The sequence below is a fragment of the Bufo bufo genome, chromosome 9 (assembly GCF_905171765.1).
Source record: "Bufo bufo chromosome 9, aBufBuf1.1, whole genome shotgun sequence".
In the NCBI taxonomy this organism is placed as follows: domain Eukaryota; kingdom Metazoa; phylum Chordata; class Amphibia; order Anura; family Bufonidae; genus Bufo; species Bufo bufo.
This window is the reverse complement of record NC_053397.1, coordinates 33,915,988-33,937,345: the sequence shown is the minus strand read 5'-3', so window position 1 is coordinate 33,937,345 and position 21,358 is coordinate 33,915,988. Positions and strand designations below refer to the sequence as shown.

The following is a 21,358-nucleotide window of genomic DNA, read 5'->3' as shown; positions in this document are numbered from 1 at the left end:
ATTTGTCACACAACTCTACTGTTTCATGATTTACTGATGTAACTGTTGTGTATGTTCTTTGTGTGCTCCGTTTTCAGGATAGACTGCCTGGGGTTGAGGAGGGTGTACATGGTGCATCATTTGTTATGTCTATTTGTGAACAGGATTTTGGTTCCTCTCTAGGCACTGGTGATATTTGGATGGATATGTTAGTAGAGCCTATAAAATAGCATGTCTTTCACCAGAAGATAGCTATAATTGTGGAAAAGTAAGTGCTGGTAATGGAGTCTGCATTGCCGCTTGCACAGTGAGATCCAGTAGGTGGGAAGCAACAAAGAAGTTGGTCGGCAGTGCAGAACTGCTTTTCCCTGAAGACTTGTGGGTAGCTGAGTGGAGTTAAGACCACTGAAGAGTGGTGTTCGCCTCCAGAACTCTAAAAGATCAAGCGTATTGGCAGTGGCGTACCTACTGTGGGGCCCACAGTGGAGGAGAGGCACCGCCCCCTAATTGCTCCTGTCTATCTTTCTAAAGCTAAAGGACCTTTGATGATGTCATCACAGGTCCTGTAAGGGAACTGCACAGTGTAAAGTGTAGTTCCCAGGTTAGAGCAGTGCATCTGCCAGGACCTGTGATGACATGATCTTCAACATCACAGGTCCTGCAGGATCTAGCAAAGGAACTGCACCAAAATTGTGTAATGACTAGTTCCTAGGTTAGAGCAGTGCATCTGCCAGGACCTGTGATGACACCATCTTCAACATCACAGGTCCTTCAGGATCTAGCAAAGGAACCGCACCAAAATGGTGTAGTGACATCATCACAGGTCCTTCAAACCCCAAACAGCAAGTATTAGAAGTTCACAATCAGCTCTGCATTGATCCATACAGACTGGAATGGAGTGATAAGAGGAGGTACTCCACTTCTCGTCATTTACCCCCACCCCCCATGCCCTGTTTTTGCTTATTGCTCACTCATGTATAATACTTCAGACAGTTACAGTGACCACTAACTCATGTACCTCACACACACAGTGACCATAATGTATAACTGACCACATATTTCTCTAAACACTGCATCTACAGTATTATACCTTGTATGTCTTACATCAATACACTGCTCTGTGTATGTATATATACAGTTGCAAGAAAAAGTATGTGAACCCTTTAGAATGATATGCATTTCTGCACAAATTGGTCATAAAATGTGATCTGATCTTCATCTAAGTCACAACAATAGACAATCACAGTCTACTTAAACTAATAACACACAAAGAATTAAATGTTACCTTGTTTTTATTGAACACACCATGTAAACATTCACAGTGCAGGTGGAAAAAGTATGTGAACCCTTGGATTTAATAACTTGTTGAACCTCCTTTGGCAGCAATAACTTTAACCAAATGTTTCCTGTAGTTGCAGATCAGACGTGCACAACGGTCAGGAGTAATTCTTGACCATTCCTCTTTACAGAACTGTTTCAGTTCAGCAATATTCTTGGGATGGCTGGTGTGAATCGCTTTCTTGAGGTCATGCTACAGCATCTCAATCGGGTTGAGGTCAGGACTCTGACTGGGCCACTCCAGAAGGTGTATTTTCTTCTGTTTAAGCCATTCTGTTGTTGATTTACTTCTATGCTTTGGGTCGTTGTCCTATTGCAACACCCATCTTCTGTTGAGTTTCAGCTGGTAGACAGATGGCCTTAAGTTCTCCTGCAAAATGTCTTGATAAACTTGGGAATTCATTTTTCCTTCGATGATAGCAATCCATCCAGGCCCTGACGCAGCAAAGCAGCCCCAAACCATGATGCCCCCACCACCATACTTCACAGTTGGGATGAGGTTTTGATGTTGGTGTGCTGTGCCTCTTTTTCTCCACACATAGTGTTGTGTGTTTCTTCTAAACAACTCAACTTTGGTTTCATCTGTTCACAGAATATTTTGCCAGTAATGCTGTGGAACATCCAGGTGCTCTTGTGCAAACTGTAAACGTGCAGCAATGTTTTTTTTGGACAGCAGTGGCTTCCTCTGTGGTATCCTCCCATGAAATCCATTCTTGTTTAGTGTTTTACGTATCGCAGATTCGATAACAGGGATGTTAGCATATACCAGAGACTTTTGTAAGTCTTTAGCTGACACTCTAGGATTCTTCTTCACCTCATTGAGCAGTCTGTGCTGTGCTCTTGCAGTCATCTTTACAGAACGGCCACTCCTAGGGAGAAAAGCAGCAGTGCTGAACTTTCTCCATTTATAGACAATTTGTCTTACCGTGGACTGATGAACAGCAAGGCTTTTGGAGATACTTTTATAACCCTTTCCAGCTTTAGGCAAGTCAACAATTCTTAATTGTAGGTCTTCTGAGAGCTCTTTTGTGCGAGGCATCGTTCACATCAGGCAATGCATCGTGTGAAAAGCAAACCCAGAATTTGTGTGTGTTTTTTATAGGGCAGGGCAGCTGTAACCAACACCTCCAATCTCATCTAATTGATTTGACTCCAGTTGGCTGACACCTCACTCCATTTAGCTCTTGGAGATGTCATTAGTCTAGGGGTTCACATAGTTTTTCCACCTGCACTGTGAATGTTTACATGGTGTGTTCAATAAAAACATGGTAACATTTAATTCTTTGTGTGTTATTAGTTTAAGCAGACTGTGATTGTCTATTGTTGTGACTTAGATGAAGATCAGATCACATTTTATGACCAATTTGTGCAGAAATCCATATCATTCCAAAGGGTTCACATACTTTTTCTTGCAACTGTATATATATATATATATATATATATATATATACACTGCTCAAAAAAATAAAGGGAACACTTAAACAACACAATGTAACTCCAAGTCAATCACACTTCTGTGAAATCAAATTGTCCACTTAGGAAGCAACACTGAGTGACAATCAATTTCACATGCTGTTGTGCAAATGGGATAGACAACAGGTGGAAATTATAGGCAATTAGCAAGACACCCCCAATAAAGGAGTGGTTCTGCAGGTGGTGATCACAGACCACTTCTCAGTTCCTATGCTTCCTGGCTGATGTTTTGGTCACTTTTGAATGCTGGCGGTGCTTTCACTCTAGTGGTAGCATGAGACGGAGTCTACAACCCACACAAGTGGCTCAGGTAGTGCAGCTTATCCAGGATGGCACATCAATGCGAGCTGTGGCAAGAAGGTTTGCTGTGTCTGTCAGCGTAGTGTCCAGAGCATGGAGGCGCTACCAGGAGACAGGCCAGTACATCAGGAGACATGGAGGAGGCCGTAGGAGGGCAACAACCCAGCAGCAGGACCGCTATCTCCGCCTTTGTGCAAGGAGGAACAGGAGGAGCACTCCCAGAGCCCTGCAAAATGACCTCCAGCAGGCCACAAATGTGCATGTGTCTGCTCAAATGGTCAGAAACAGACTCCATGAGGGTGATATGAGGGCCCGACGTCCACAGGTGGGGGTTGTGCTTACAGCCCAACACCGTGCAGGACGTTTGGCATTTGCCAGAGAACACCAAGATTGGTAAGATTGGCAAATTCGCCACTGGCGCCCTGTGCTCTTCACAGATGAAAGCAGGTTCACACTGAGCACATGTGACAGACGTGACAGAGTCTGGAGACGCCGTGGAGAACGTTCTGCTGCCTGCAACATCCTCCAGCATGACTGGTTTGGCATTGGGTCAGTAATGGTGTGGAGTGGCATTTCTTTGGAGGGCCGCACAGCCCTCCATGTGCTCGCCAGAGGTAGCCTGACTACCATTAGGTACCGAGATGAGATCCTCAGACCCCTTGTGAGACCATATGCTGGTGCGGTTGGCCCTGGGTTCCTCCTAATTCAAGACAATGCTAGACCTCATGTGGCTGGAGTGTGTCAGCAGTTCCTGCAAGACGAAGGCATTGATGCTATGGACTGGCCCGCCCGTTCCCCAGACCTGAATCCAATTGAGCACATCTGGGACATCATGTCTCGCTCTATCCACCAACGTCACGTTGCACCACAGACTGTCCAGGAGTTGGCAGATGCTTTAGTCCAGGTCTGGGAGGAGATCCCTCAGGAGACCATCCGCCACCTCATCAGGAGCATGCACAGGCGTTGTAGGGAGGTCATACAGGCACGTGGAGGCCACACACACTACTGAGCCTCATTTTGACTTGTTTTAAGGACATTACATCAAAGTTGGATCAGCCTGTAGTGTGTTTTTCCACTTTAATTTTGAGTGTGACTCCAAATCCAGACCTCCATGAGTTGAAAAATTTGATTTCCATTTTTAAATTTTTGTGTGATTTTGTTGTCAGCACATTCAACTATGTAAAGAACAAAGTATTTCAGAAGAATATTTAATTAACTCAGATCTAGGATGTGTTATTTTTGTGTTCCCTTTATTTTTTTGAGCAGTATATATATACAGTCCTGATCAAAAGTTTAAGACCAGTTGAAAAATGGCAAAAAATCATATTTTACATTGTTGGATCTTAACAAGGTTCCAAGTAGAGCTTCAACATGCAACAAGAAGAAATGAGAGTGAGACAAAACATTTTTTTAGCATTCAATTAATTGAAAATAACGATTAAACTGAAACAGGCTGTTTTTCAGCTGATCCAAATTTTAGGACCACATGCCTTTAAAAGGCTAAATCTGTGCAAAGATGTGGATTCATTGTCATTTTCTGTCAGGTAGTCACACGTTGTGATGGCAAAGGCAAAAAAACTCTCCCATTTTGAACGTGGTTGGGTTGTTGAACTGCATAAGCAGGGTCTCTCACAGCGTGCCATCACTGCTGAGGTGGGACGCAGTAATCCTGAGGGTTATGGAACAAAAAAGTCAAGTGGAAGACCCAATAAAATGTCATTAGCACTGAGCAGGAGGATCAAATTGGCTGTCCGTCAAGACACTGGACGATCCTCGACCCAAATTAAGGCCCTTACTGGTGCTGACTGCAGCCCCATAACCATCAGATGGCTGAAACTGAGGGGCTTCAATAACAAAAAACGTCTTCAAAGACCTCGTCTCCTTGAACGCCACAGAACTGCTCGTTTGGACTTTGCAAGAGAGCACCAAATATGGGACATTCAAAGGTGGAAGAAAGTTTTCTTCTCTGATGAGAAAAAATTTAACCTTGATGGTCCTGCTGGTTTCCGACTTTACTGGCATGACAAGCAGATCCCACCTGAGATGTTTTCTACGCGCCACAGTGGATGGGGCGCCATAATGGTCTGGGGTGCTTTTTCCTTCAGTGGAACAATGGAGCTTCAGGAAGTGCAGGGGCGTCAAACATTCCTCATGACTGAGGGCCCTCGTCTGTGTGGTAACGACTGGGTTTTTGAACAGGACAACACTACAGTACACAATGCACGCAGGACAAGGGACTTCTTCTAGGAGAATAACATCACTCTTTTGGCCCATCCTGCGTGTTCCCCTGATCTAAATTCAATTGAGAACCTTTGGGGATGGATGGCAAGGGAAGTTTACAAAAATGGACAACAGTTCCAGACAGTAGATGGCCTTCGTGCGGCCGTCTTCACCACTTGGAGAAATGTTCCCATTCACCACATGGAAACGCTTGCATCAAGCATGCCGAAACTAATTTTTGAAGTGATAAACAATAACGGCGGAGCTACTCATTACTGAGTTCATGTTTGGAAGTTGGATTTCTGTTTTTTGAGGAGGTGATGTTATTCACATGGGACTGTATGTTGAAGGTGGCTGGGGAGGGGGTGATATTATTTACATGGGACTGTATATTGGAAGGGGCAGGAGAGATGGTGTGATGTTATTTACATGGGACTGTATTTTGGAGGGGGCTGTAGATAAGGATGTTATTTACATGTGACTGTATATAAGAGGGGCTGTAGATAGAGAGGGATAAATAGTGTTATTTACATGGGACTGTATGGCGGAGGTGCTGAGGAATTATAATTTCTGAGGACACTAAACGGAGGAATATAACCACAGGGGGCACTGCAGGTGGCATTATAAATACTGGGGGAGCTTCAGGGCAAGCATAATAACAGTAGGGGGCTATATAAATACAGGGGGCTCTATGGGGGCATTTTAAATCCAGGGGACATTAGGCGTTCTTATTACTACTGGGGGCTCTATAGGAGGGACTTATAGATCCGCATTATTTCTACTAAGAGTACTATGGGGGCCTTATTACTACTGAGGGGTCTGTAGAGAGCTTTATTACCACTGGGGGAACAATGGAGGGCCTTATTTCTACTGGGGACTCTGTGAGGGTATTATTAATACTGGAGGGCTCTTCTACTAATGGAGGCATTCTTGCGCAGTGTTATCATGGTTGGGGCACTGTAGGGGGCAGTATTACTAATGAGGGCATTCTAGAAGGGAGTTACTATTGGTGGGACTATGAGGAGAACTATTACTATGGGGAGGATTATCTGTATGGCACTCATTTTACTTCAGGATATTATTTGGGGGTACAGAAAAGTAAGGAAGCTAATATGTCTGTGCGTTACACTCTGTAGAGATGAGGTGGCTGAGAGCAGTGTCCGGACCGAATGGAGAAGATGATGACAGAGAAGATCTACATCAGAGGAGACGTCACCTGGAGGCCCTGGATGTAAAAGGTACGTGCTGCTGTATAGCAAGTAGAGCACAATGTCTTCAGTGTTAGTGTTTGCGGGGGGGGGGGGGGGGGTGCAGAGAATTGGGCCATATGCATTGGTGCTTGGGCCCCGGATCTTTTGAGACCCTAGCAACGCCCCTGTCTTTAACAGTAGGGCTGGAGGGAAGGGGTTGGGTTAAGAAATTGGCATGGGGGGGGTTGGGACGCCATCACATTTTCGCCTCAGGCAGCAGAAAGGCTAGGTGTACCCCTGGAGGCCTCTAATATTGCTCTAGGAGTTAAGGAAAACTATGGATGCCATCATTGAACTATTTGACTCTATAAACACTGAATCTCTTTATGGTGATGCAACGACCATCATTAATATGACAAAGAAATTATACACCTGAATACAGAGAAATGGATGGGTGGTTGAGCAGTTTTCTATAGCTACCAAACCCTGTAGCGTTGGCTTCTGAAAAATGATCTAAAGTTGTGAGTGGCAGTGCCTGACACAAATCCATTGCTCTGTTACAAATTCATGGTCACGCCCTAGAGTTCCACAACGTATACCACATTAGGACAATATATGAGACAAGAGGAAAATGCCTCCCTGCAGGACATAGTGTGAGAAGCCATAGAGTTGGTGAGATATGAAGACGAATGTGTAGTTGTAGCTGCTTAAGGAGTCAAATCTATATAAGCTTTCCATGTGATGGTGGAAGATAAAACTGGAAGAGAAATGAAAAAATTTACCAGGTATCTTTGTGAGTCAATTTCCGAGGTGAAGGCAGAAATCACACTTTTATGGAATCATAGTCTACCTGCAAGTCAGATAAGATGCAATGTCCATCCCAGAAGGGTTGTAGTACAGAGGTGTTGATGGTGTGGTGAGCCAGGTCCCTTAGCCAGGAAGTGGCCCTCTGCATGGCCCCATTTCAGAACAGCAGCCTTTAAACTCAGAGGACCCGAGCCCACCTCAGGGGTAATTGTCAGATGATGTCCAATAGTACAATCACAGATGAATTGACTACAAGTTGCTTGATTGATTTACATGGGCTTCAAGGTCACAAAGATAACCAGTAAGCTATATCAGGCATGCTTCCTGAACTCTTAGGGGCTGAAGCATCTGTGGATTAACCTTATGGCTGCCAACAGTCTCCCCATGTCCATGGTGGCAGTTATCTGTAAGGACATGGAGCTCTTAGAAAAAAAATACATAATTCTGGCACACAGACATGGTGGTGGTCAGAGACTATGCCAAAACTGGTTTCCACATAATTGTGGGAGGAAATGTTCTACAGAAACTAAATGGAATACTCATGAGAAAAGTGGCAACAGACTATGGTGAATGGGTTGCTAAGAGCTTATTTGCATACCCTCTTTTCAGAATTCCAGAGGAGCATTGCCAGGCCTATAAGACTCCTCACGCCAATTAGGTCAACATGCACAACAGGTTGTAGGGGGTCACTGCATATGTTAAGCTTGGTGGTCGTCCTACATATTGTATATTTTCCAAACTTGAAAAAGGATGGCAGCATTGTAGCTGATGAACATGAATGGCCAGGAATTATCCATACTTCCCTGGAAGCTAATATTAGCAGAGGTGCATGTAGTCTAGAGTGGGGCCATTGCTCCTGCTTTCTTGAATCTAACAGTAAGACAATGTACTGAACAGAGGCGGTGGGGCTTTCAGAACAGTTGGGCCTAGGACAGCATGAACTCAGCCAAGAACTCGAGCAGACTGTATGACTGTTCCTAACTTGGCATCCAACCATGTTCACCCAACATGATGAGGAGTAATGTTGCACAGACGAGTTCAAGCAGACTGTACAATGTGCACTGGACATGCTGCTCCAGTTCGAGAGCAATACTATAACATTTCCCTGCTGTATCAAGAAATTAAAGAATTACTTTGGAAGATGTTACATTGACATGTGATGTGGAAAAGGGTTTAAGCTGCTCCAGAAGCTCAGGGGGATAAAAGACTGTTGTAAAGTGCCGCTCCTTGATAAATGGCACCCAATGTCATGGGGTCAGAGGAAGTGCAGGCTCATAAGTCATTTCTTTGTTTCTAAATAACACTTCAGGAAAATCTCATTTAGGTAAATTATCGATTATCAAAAAAAAAGAATAAGACATCTATCCTACTGCAGTTTAATTAGGCTTAATTTATAAAATGTGACCACCCCATTCAGACAAAACCCCACTCACCCAGCGACCAATGGGCATGTGATTGCGAAGGTAATAACTCAATTTTGCCCACAAAATCGTGCAGCCATTGGCTACTACAGGTCAATGGGGTTTTGGATGTATGTGGCAGCAAGAGCCGTTTAACCCAGCCTCAGTGGTCATTTAACTGAAGGTAAAAATACAACAAGGTCAAGAAGTTATGAGGAAATGGTGGTTTTAGATGCAAAGGAATACATTAATGCTGATGAGGACTTGGTGGAGCATGTGGTCCAGCCACTTTCTTCATCTTTCAGCTCTTGGACCCAAAAATTCTAGTTAAGAACAAACTTTTATTGTAGGTAATTCCATTAAAAATTGTTAAAACCATGTGTTGTGCACATTTCTATATATGGTTTCCTAATCCTATCTTGTCAAAAAGTTCACCAGATGTGACACTGTTTTGTATCCATAAGTGTGCGGTTACATCATGTGTTACTTAAACCTAATGATTCCGGGTAGTTGTATAGGCCATGTATGTTGATTGGCATTGGTCAGCAGACAACATAGATACATTAGATCTGTTTTTAAAGTGTAACTGTCATATTTTTTTTATTTGCTAGTTTATTAGATCTAGGCATGTATACCTGAGTTAGTCTGTCAAAGATTGTCAAAAGATCTGTAATTACCTTATAATAACTGCTTTCATTAATGTCCTCTGTCCCTTTCCACTGCTCCCTTAAGACCGTTGCTAGGGCTTGTCTGTCTTCCTTTTAGTATAAACAGTAGACATGCCTGCATAAGGCTCCAGAGTGAGGAGGCGTGTCTCTCAGTAATCCAATCTGATTGGCTGGCAGGAAGCTGCTGGCTACAGCAAGTGTGCATGGGAAGTGAGGAAAAGCAGTTTTGGCCTCAGAGAACTAGCAGTGGAGCTATCTTGAGGAGGTCCTCATATTGTAAATGTTTAAACAGCCATAACTAAGGGAAAAACTCAAGAAAAACAGTGGTATGTGAAGAAACTAAAGATTGTTTGATGCATAATGCTGCAGTAACATATGCTAAAAATTTTTTTTTTTTTATGAAAACATGACAGTTACCCTTTAAGTTTAGTCCATGTTGTAAATGTGCCCAGTGTGAGGACCCAAAATGCTTAACACATGAGAAGTTTTTTCCTCCAGTTTGCCCCTCTCTGGGGGCTAGTTACTCTATGCCTTTACATGAAAAGATTCTCTGAAGTGTTTAGATACTGTAGGTATCAGTTTTTGTTTCATATATATGATCACTGATTATATTTTTAAGTTTGCCTGTGTTGCAACCTATATGTTATAGGTCACATTCACAAGGTATGTGAGTTCCTATAGTATGATTCTGATCTGTATGAGGCGTGGTGAATTCTTTTTCCTTTTCCATGTATCTATACACTTGTTGCCTATCCACACTACAAAGATAACAGCCTTGCTATTTAAGCCAAGTTTATGCATGATTTATGTTCACTCTACAATCACTAGTTGATAGCATTTTGTCTAGTGTGCGAACATGTCTGGCAACAAAATGGCAACCAGTTTGGAGAATTTTAAATATTGTGGCATCCTGATACAAAATAAGTAAATGCCTTTACTACAATTCACATGAACACGTTCTTTCATAAAGGCCTGAACTGCTGATTTTGGATCTTTGATGTAGTTAATGTAATCTTGTATTATATATATATAAAATCCATCAGCCTATGGAGCAGACAGCGCGCACCTGCACATTGGGATGTGCTGACTGACCCCCTTTTTTTGCAGTTTTACTTGAGCTGGAGGTGTGGCTGACTCCAGTTGGTCTTGCACCCCTGACTAGCCTGTCTTCCCCATAGGCTGATTTTAATTAGAGTAAGTATAAAGCTGTAGCCTGCTCTCATTGTATTTATTGAAAGCCCTTTGGCACCAGGAGAAGTATAGAGTGGGCTCAGCATGCATGTTGATACCTGCATCCCTGGATTTAATGGAGGCCATTATGGCACTAAAAATGGTATAAAGCAGAGTGGACCCAGCATGCATGTGGAACCTGCACTCCCTGAATTCTATGGTGGCCATTATGGCACATAACAGGTAGGATTTAGTGTTAGGTTTCCATCTTATAGAGATCGCCTTGACGTTTGGCAAACGGGCCCAAATCATTTTGTACAAAATGTATTTGTCAAGAATCAAATTTTTTTTTCTTTGTGTTTCTAGCCATGGCGGCGTGCACCTGCACATTGGGATGTGCTGATTGACCCTCTTTTTTTGTAATAAAAAAACAATTCACTTGTTCGTTCATCTTGTCATATTGTCGCTGGAGGCGGGATACTTTTTTGTGGGCCACCCTGTAGAATGCAGACTGTAGGACCCTGTGAACTCAATGAAAGACACAACCTTTTAAAATAATTGTAATAGTTTGTATATATTTATCATGTATTTTATATTAATAGTAATATTTTGTATTATTTTTTTTTTAAAGAGAGTGTTTCATCTGCACCACATAATGTTGGGATAGAAGTGCACTGATGCTGAATCTCAGGAAACCTTCAGAAACTGTTGGATGACACGAAACGGCCAATAGCCGCATCCTGTGGATTTCCTCCCTATTGCTCGTTTGCACTGTGTACATTCTACTCAATAAAACAGATCTCTCTCTTTTATAGAAGATTCCTGAGGGATTTCTCTTCTGTTTGGAAAAACGCAACAAATGTTTCAAAGAAAGAAATTTAATATCAAGTTTCAGTAATTAGTTAATTTTCCATAACACACAAGCATTACCATGAATACTCATAATCATATGGACAGGCTTACTCAACATTGTATCATTTCGTAAGAAAACACAGCAAATAGTGAGAAAAGACTAATCTGACATAAAATGGAAAGAACAATCACCAAACTAAAGTTACATATGGTTATCTTTACGCATTAGGTATAGATTTAAAGGGTTTGTCTGAGATGAGAATTTTGATGGCCTATCATCAAGATAGACCATCGATAGATCAGTGGGGGTCCAAAACTTGACCCGTCAGCAGATCAGCTGTTTGAAGGGGCCACAGCACTTATATGAACACCAAGGCCTCTTTATTGTTTGCACATGGCCATCGACCTGCCTGCTGTCTACTTAGTAGCGGTGGTGCAGGATATTTCAGCTGTGTCAAAAAAGGACAAAACTGCAAGACCCTTCACTGCCAAAACTATGTAGGTGTGCCATTAGACAGCTTCATCTAAGCAATGGAAATGCTTCAGTGTTAGCATGATCACCACAGCCCCTTCAAATAGCTAATATGTGGGGGGTGCTTAGAGTCAGACCCCCCTATCTGATATTGATGCCCTGTCCTGTGGTTAGGTCATCAAAATTCTGAATCCTAAAAACCACTTTATTCCCTTAGTGACCACTCACTAAGGGGCCTTAGGCTGGGCCGCCGCTTTTTTATAGCGGTCCAGTCTAAGGGCTGCATGTGTCACGCGGGGAGCGCTGGCCCGGCTCTCACATGAGAGCCACGGCCCTGCTCTAACAGCCCGGACCGGCAGGAGTGCTGATCCGGGCTGTTTAACACTTTATGGAGCCTGACGCATGTAAAGTGCTGACAGAGGATGCGGACACCCTCTGTCTCCCATCGGCATCCCGCAAATGCGTTGCGTGTTGCCGATGTGTGTGAAGGCTGGCTGGGGTCTCGTGTAGGCCCCAGACCAGCCGCACTGATATTAAAATGCAATGCACTATAGGGTTAATGCATTGAATTTTAAAATCAATCAGAATTTTGTCTGTTATAGTCCCCTTGTTGGACTATTAAGTGGTAAATAAAAAGAAAAAAAACCCACATTTATTCAATAAAAAAATCCCATAAAAAATACACTTTTTTCCGATTGAAAATACGCTTTTCAGTGAAATTTTTTATTTTTTTTTAATCTCCCCCATATGTTTGGTATAGCTGCATCCGTAATGACCCAGACTACATAAATATCACGTAAATTATCACCTACCGTGAAAGCCATAAAAAAAATACTAAATTGCTAATTTATTCTTAGTTGCCACCGAAAAACATAATAACAAGCGATCAAAAAGCGCCATTTACTCCAAAATGATACCAATAAAAAAAAAGTCATCCCACAAAAATCAAGTCCTCACACAACTCCATAGAAAGAAAAATAAAAAAGTTATGGGTCTTGGGAAGCGGCCATTCTAAAACATTTTTTTCTTAAAAAAAAGGGGTGTTTTATTGCAAAAAAGTAGTAAAACAGAAAAAAAAACGATACGTATTTAGTATCACTGTAATCGTAGTGACCCAGAGAATAAAGATATTATGTTATTTATACCAAAAAATTAACAGCATAAAAGTTATAACGTAAAAACGCTGTTTTTCCCCATCTTCCTCCCAGAAAGAGTTAATAAAAGTTAATCAGAAAGTTATGTGTACCCCAAAATGGTGCCATTAAAAACTACAACTTGTTCCACAAAAAACTAGCCCTCATAAAGCTATATAGACGGAAAAATAAAAAAAATTATAGCTCTTGGAACGCGACGATAAAAAAAAGGGAAGAAAAATGCTTAGTTAGTAAAGCCCAAAACCAGCTAATCACTAAGGGGTTAAAGAAAAATACTTAAAAGGGTTCTCCAAGACTTTAATACTGATACAGTGACGGCAAAATGGACTGGCCTAGATAAAGCTGAGAGAAGGCTTCAGCGGTATTGTGAGTGCTGATCTCTTCTCGGACAGCTGATCGGCGGGGGGGCCGGGGGTCAGACCCCACCAATCAGATACTGACAGACCTATCCTGAGAATAGGTCATCAGTAGTAAAGTCTCAGAAAACCCCTTTAAAGACTTGCTGCCGGGTATATTGTTTTATTTTTACTTACAATAAATACAAATAATTATATATATATATATATTTTTTAAAGAAAGTTGAAGGATAAAAAAAAAAAATCATAGGAACTGGTATTAATAATGATCTTCACCCTGATTATCAGGGACCTTTATATAACTTGCTGAATGTTCTTTCAAATCTCACCTTGAATTTTGTTAAAAGAAACCCAATTAGGGAGTTAATAGATGGGGGTCATCTGTTCAGAAGCCTGAAGTACTGTGGAGAGCAGCTGAACAGCCCATTGATGTTAGTGGCCATGGTGTAATAATTAGTTTTCCCTGTGGTTATGCTGAATTCTCCTGCAGGTAAAAGCTGATATCTGGGGGTTCCTGCACCAGGAAACACTGTGATCGGCTTATGGTTATTTATGGATCCTTGTAATAAAGGTCTAAGATGGGCAACTGTTTTAAGATCACTCTTCAATATTCATATTCCATTTAAGATTTGATCTGTTTACAAGTATCATCAATGTTTTGTATCATAGACAATATGCTTAAAGGGATTGCCCATCTTGCATCATGGTGGCTTATCGATAGGATGTGTCACTAATGTCCTATAGGTGTGGGTCCCACTCTGAGACCTGCACCTAACTCTAGAATGCCCATAGAATTAAGGAGCTTGGCTATTTTTGGCACCCCCATAGAAGTGAATGGAGAGAGCCCACGCTTGCGCCCTTGTTCACTTTTGGACCCCATTCTAGAGATAGATATAGGTCCCAGAGGTGGGATCCACACCTATCAGACATTGGTGGCATATCCTAGATATGTGCCAACAAAGGGTGAGATGGGCTAACCCCTTTAACCTATATTACCTATTCAATATCAGTAATAATTCCAGTATTATATTATGATGCCATAGTGGCTTCCCTGATCAATCTGTCTATTGGCTGAATACATGCAGTAGTTGAACTTAAATGGGTTGTCCCACTATGACAACTCATCTTCTATCCATAGGATAAGGGATTTGTTGCCGATTGCTGGGGCCCCTGCCAATACTAAAACAAGGGTGGATGTTCCCCATTAGAAGTGGCAGATACGCATGTGTTTCCTACTCTCCATTCAACTCTATGGGGCTCCCAGAGATAGCACTCAGCTACTGTATCTCTGGCAGATCCATAGAGTTGAATGAAGTGGCAGCATGCATTCATATCTGCCGATGCAATCAAACTGTGAGCACTGGTCCTTATTCTAGTGATTAGTAGGGGCCCTAGAAGTCATCCCCCCGCCGGTCCGCAACTTGTCCACCATTCTATGGGTAGGAGATAAGTTGTCATAATGGGAAAACCTCTTTATTAATATATTATTAGATTTTTTAATTGACTACATCAGTTTCTCTATCTCTCTAATGGCATCCTGCTTGGTTATATTTCTCCATTGTAAAGGGATCTTTCCTTTATCTTCAAATTTTAAATTATAATATTTTTCTAAATCAGATTCAAAACGGCAGGTCACCCATTTCCAGTAGGATAAGGCAGAGTTGTCGGGAGTAATAGACCACTCACTGTAAGGGGATCCTTCATTTTTATAGTTTTGGAAGGGAAAGCGTTTGTCATCATTTACTACACAGATCAGATCACTTCCTACAAGAGAAGTGCATATATTTGTGCTAAAATTTCTGGTATTATGCCAAGAGCCGCCTGTTAAACCTCTAGGACGATGGAACTTCATGCTGTGGTCTCCATCATGTGTACTTGTAGTATGTGTACAAACAGCATCACAAAATGGACACATTTTCCAGCATCCGGAAAACTGGTCAAATAAATTGGTGAAGATCTTTTTTTCAAGGAATTATGGATCACATACAGATAACTCCTCTTTGAGGGATTTCACTACTATCTGTAAAGCCTTTGTCATTGCCTCCTTAAGGAATCCTAAGTCGGTTATGTCCTGATATTGAACAATTTTCAGGTCATTTGAGGACAGCTTCATTTCATTCTGAAGCTTTTGGCAGAATCTTTCCAGCCAGGATTTAACATTTCCACACTTGTCTGTAACCTCAGCAGTTGACTTATCGATAGCTTTTGATACAAGTCGTCTAAAAAAATCCACTTTAATATTGAAAATCTCTGAAATCTTTGCATTTTCTTTACAAATCACGTGAACACGTTCTTTGATAAAGGCCTGAACTGCTGATTTCGGATCTTTGATGTAGTTAATGTAATCCTGGAAACATTCCTTTTCTGCCAGTGACTTAAGTAAACAGTAGTCTAGTTTCGATCTGTTCCCCCATTTAAAGAAGGATCATTGCATTTCATGTCCCCAGCTAACTCAAGTGCAGCCTTTTCTGTCACTTCTTGTTGGATGGACCCTTTTAATGTATTACACAATAAATCAGCTAGCAATGCTGTTTCAGTTTTTTCTTTGCAGGAGATTTTAAAACTCTGCCAGAATTGATCCTTTTTACCTTCCAAGTAAACAAGAGGATTGTTAGCTTCTCTAAAAGCATCTGAAATGCGGATAAATCTTCTGGCGGCAATTTGACACAAGAACAGTGACACATACAGCTTATATTCTGTCAAATATTTAAACTTTTTATCCAGCATGGTGTATATTTCCTTGTTAATCGTATTCAAAATTTCATGAAAATAGATACACTGATAATCCATTATCTCTTGCTCTTTTTTTTCAATATATTCATTAACTCGCTTCTCTAGAGCATATGTTGTATGTTTTATCTTGTATTGATCATTATGGCTGAGTGTTCCAGAGAAAAACACCTTTGACATAAATCCTCGTTTACCCTCAATATACTTGGAGAACGCTGGAAGAAAATCCTTCCAATTATAAGAATCACGAATTGTATCAACAAGATTGTTTTCTGTTTTGAAGCGTTCTAGGAAAACATTTTCTAAGTCTAGGTGGATCTCAGGACGCTCAGGCATGTTTATTGTTTTAGTTACTTTAGTAATCAAGGCATTCCACATGTCATTAAATTTTTCCTGCAATTCCTCATCATTAAGGTTTCTTCCTTTCAAAGTCAAGGCCAGGTTTTTGCTTTTCTTAAACATTTCATCTTCATATTTTTCCTTAAAAGAGTTCATTTTTGCACTATTATTTTTTGCTGTCAATAGTTCATCAGTTTTTTTCTTCATCTCTTCTATGATATCACTTTTAAGAGTAGAGAGTCTAATTTCAGTCTTTGCTCTCCATTGCACTAACATTTCACTATCTCTTTCTTCTGTAAAAAATGTATTCAGCTCTTCCTGAATAGTTTTGTATTTCGGTTTAAATTCCTTGGTTAGCGAACCGACATTTACAGATTTTATCACATCGTTGTGAATTTGGTTGTTGATTTTGCTTTGAAGCGTCAGCATGTGCTCTCTTAAAGACCATGCCAATTGACTGTATTTAGTTTCCAGTTTGTTATAAGCAGCAATTTCAAGAGAATTCTTAAAACTAAAAACAAAGTTTTCGTTAAGCAGCGCATTCCATAGATCATTAACACGTGCTTTAAACATTGAAATGCTCAAAATATTTGCATGGTCTTCCTGTTTCCCTGACTGGAGTATGATCTTCTTTAACTCTTGGACATTTTCACTGTAACTTGGATTTGGAGGGGCCATAGGTGGGTCACCTTCCCACAAATGGGCAAAATAGTGAATATGAGTGTTGACATCAAACTGAATGACATCATTGAAACAAGTGACACCACACTGCTCCTGCTGCGCTGCACACAATGTCATTTCATCCAGTTTCTCTTGCAATCTTCTTCTTCCCTCCATGTTTTTTTCTTTGGCTGTGATCTCACCAACATTTTGATGAACAAATAAACAGCTTGGTCTTAAGTTCACTTGTTTCATTCTGAGAAATGCTTGAACAGCAATCTGTAGAATGTCTTGCATTTCGGAAGGATTTTCACCAAAAATATTAATTATAGTGATGTTACCCAGGCCAATTACAAATGTAGCCAATTCATTATCATGGTTCACTGAATTCTTCTTTGATAGTTCTACAGCTCTTAATCCTTCGGTGTCTACAACAAGCACGTATTCAAATTTTAGTTCTTGTTTAAGTTCTTCATCAACCTTAATAAGTTGCATAAACGCTCCTCGTGTACATCTACCAGCACTCACTGCAGGCTGGAGGCCAAACATAGCATTGAGTAAAGTGGATTTACCTGTACTCTGAATACCTAGTACAGAAAGGACATACAGCTTTTTATCTCCTAACAGTCCTATCAATTCATCCAGAACTGCTCCTATCCACTTCAATGGTACATGTGCAGCGTCGCCATCCATAAGCTCTACTGGATACCCTGAAACCATAAGATGTGCTGCAATTTTAGGCAAAGTTAAAAAGCTTTGATCTTTTTCAGGGGATGTTTCTAATGCTTCATAAATTTGTCCAAGTTCTCTGAGAATATGTTCAAGCCCAAATGTTGAGCCGTTGATCTTGGTTGATAGTTCTTCCAGTTTGTTTTCAAGTTTTTGTATTTTACGCTTATTTTTGCACTTTTGCTTTTCCACTGTTAAATCTGACCAAACATTTTGATATTCATGATAGAGAGTTGATAATGTTTCTGAAGACAAATCATCCAAAAACATTTTAAACCACTGCAGAAAATATAATTTTGAGCCCTGAGCATTTGAGTGTAGAATATTTAGGAGAGATCTCATAAAGTCATTTAAAGGAAAAGCTTTTTGTATTTGACTGTTTCTTAGCGCTTGTTTTTCAGACTCAATGTTACTCCGCTGTTCCTCAATGCTCAAATTATTTTTTCCCTTAAGTCTAGTGAGTTCCTTATCTTTTGTGCACCAATTATGCCACAGATCACCTTGCAATGGCAGAAATGCCTCCTTTATAGCTGAGAGTTTTTTTTCTTTTAGTAGGGACAGTAGACGATCTGCGTCATCTCTTCCTTGCTTGCACTGCTCTTTGTCCACATCCACTATAAATCCATGACTTCTGGCAATGCTTGCACATTTGTTAAGAGAGTGTCTTTGATTTGAACGGGTCAATAATGAATGTATTGTAGTAGCTACTATGTCTACCATATCTGCTTCATTTCTGTCTCTTAAACCTATTTTTAATTTAGTACCAGGTTTTGGTGGAGGACATTCCTTGTCTGCAATAAGACAGATTAATGGTGTGGGAGAGTTCACTAATCGCTGCAAAACTATTTTACCATGTCCTTCCCTTGCATCTCTATCATTGAACAAAACTACAATGACTGAGGAAATCTGCTCTAAAAATTGTACTTGTTTGTCATGGTCTCTAGCATCACCATGTAGATTGGTAAAGGCAATGCAGTCATCAAATGCATCATCATCCTTCCCACCTGGGCAATACCAAGCAATTTCTGTAATGCCATTCATTAGCAAAGAGTTCTTTGTACTTCCCTTGCAATGGCGGTGATAGAAGATGTCATGTCTTTGTTTACTGATCAGCCAGTTGATTATTTGTGACTTAGAAGAAGCTGATGGACCAAAGCGAATGAAAGATACAATAGGAGTTTCAGCTTCAGTAACAAATTTGTTGCTGGATGTATCATCCCTGTTCGCGCCACTTTTTGCTTTCCATTTCTTTTTAACTTCTTGAAAAGACCAAAGAGGAAACTCAATGAGCTTTGTGCTGGGATTTCTTACCAACATTGGTACAGCAAACTGACAAAGTGAAAGTTTTGTGTAAATATACTGTCTCATAAAGTCATTAGCACAATGAAAAATTGCCATCTGCACATCCATAGGGTGAATAGGTTGCTCTTGGTTTGCACTTTGGCTTTCAAATTCCTCCTTGCTGTCATCAAGGAAATGATCTAAGAAATCTTCTGATATGTCATTTTTATCAACTTTATCATTTATGGTCACTATATTCTTTTGAGCGAGATCATTAGCACTTTTGTACTGTGTATCTCTAGCACGATAGTCCAACATGAGCAACTTTTGTAGATAATGGATGGAAAGTTGACGTTCTCCTAAAGTCAGGGTTTTAGACATAGAAGATCTACATATCTTATGAAAATCAGCCGTTTTCATTTTTTGTGGATAATAGTTTACAAGATCAAGCCTCTTTAACAATTGCAAAAAGTCTTTGTCCATGTTGCTGCTGTCAATCTCCTTCGCAATTTCATCTGAGCTAAAAAGGAAATAATGAAAAAGGTTACGATAATGAGAATTCCCAAAATGTTTTATAAGGATATGAGATCAAAAAGTAATTTAAAATAATAATTAAAATTTGTTTTCACCACAAGAGATAAATATGTTCTTCTTACAATAGTCTATCTATAGCAGATTTTAAAGTGTAGGCACGATAATGTTATGTCTTCCTTACTGAATACCTGTGCCCCACTGTGGATCTAGATCATGAGAATGTTTTATTTTTTAAACCTAGGATGCTTTTATGACCTAATTAAAAAATGCATTAATCAAAACTCATATAAGCATCTATCTTCAGGGGCACAGTCCCTGACCTGTGTGTGGAGGAGCCATGCCCAACATCAGCATATCCATTTCTGTTATTTTCTTGTTATAAAGGGCATCTGTCAGCAGATTTGTCCCTATGACACCGGCTGACCTGTTACATGTGCACTTGGCAGCTAAATGCATCTGTGTTTGTCCCATGTTCATATGTGCCCATATTGCTAAGAAAAATGTTGTTTTAATATATGCAAATGAGCCTCTAGGAGCAACGTGGGTGTCGCTGTTACACCTAGAGGCTCAGCTCTCTCTCTCCAACTACCATGCCCTCTGCAATTTGATTGACAGGGCCAGGCAGGCGTAATCACATTTACACTGCCTGGTCCTATTCATCAAAGTGCAGAGGGTGCGGCAGTTGCGGAGAGAGCAGCGCCTCTAGGTGTAACAGCTACACCCACGTTGCTCCTAGAGGCTCAATTGTATATAATTTTTCTCAGCAATTCGAGCACCATATGAACATGGGACCAACATGGATGCCTTCAGCTGCCAAGTGCATCTTAGATCTCAAAACAGGAAATTGCATATGTGAAAGTAGCCTTGCAGTATGGCAGCGGGTTAAACTGACTATGCAGTAGCACATAGAGTTGGACATTTTTTTTATTCAAGGGTACAGTGTGAGGCATATTTTTTTGGGGGGGATACAATGTGGGATATATGTTTATTCAGGGGCACTTTGTGGAGAATATATTTTTTTCAGGGGCACAATATAGATCATATTTTTTATTTAGTTGTGAGGGCCATTTGCTTCTGGTGCTGTATTTATGAACTTGGTTCTGGTGTTGTATTACTGTTATGAACATGGTTCTGTATTTATGAACTGACCCAGATTTTGGGGCTCTATGTATGTACTGAGTTTGGTTCTGGTGCTGTATATATGTTATGAACTTGGGTCTTGTGTTTTATTTATGTAATAAGTAGGGGCGGACTGGCCATAGACCTTACAGGGAAATTTCCAGGTGGGCTGATGCCCAGGGGGCTGCCTGAGCCCTCCTCATGGCCGGTCAGTGGAAGTTATTTTGTGATTGACTGCGGTATTTGCCTCTGTTGGGGTGGTATAATGTGCAACAATATGGTATTGCTGGCCCTGCCTTCCATCAATTTGGACCTGACTACAAAACAGGGCCACTTTTAGTATTTTTTCCAGGGCCACTTTAAGTTCCCAGTCTGCCCCTGCATGAAGGGGTATGTATTCATGGTGGAGGGTGGACCCAAGTTTGAATAATTCATAGGAAACTAGCTGATGACCCAACGTTGCTTGGATATTTATTTATTGCAATCTTATATTATACATGAATAGGAATGAAATGAAGATATAGTGGTAAATGAAATAAATATTTTTTATAGGTTGTAGCAGCTGACTCTTTCATAGCCTGTAGTCG

General features: G+C 40.8%; 1 protein-coding gene across 1 annotated transcript in view; it reads right to left on the bottom strand.

The window, feature by feature from the left end:
• Positions 1 to 13,526: 13,526 nt before the first annotated feature.
• LOC120978977 (interferon-induced very large GTPase 1-like) overlaps positions 13,527 to 21,358 on the bottom strand; it is a 53,903-nt gene continuing 46,071 nt past the window's right edge. Inside the window, exon 4 of the mRNA XM_040407453.1 lies at positions 13,527 to 19,638. Within this exon, the coding sequence (XP_040263387.1) occupies positions 15,771 to 19,638 (3,868 nt within the window). The 3' untranslated portion in view covers positions 13,527 to 15,770. The remainder of the gene's footprint in view (positions 19,639 to 21,358) is intronic.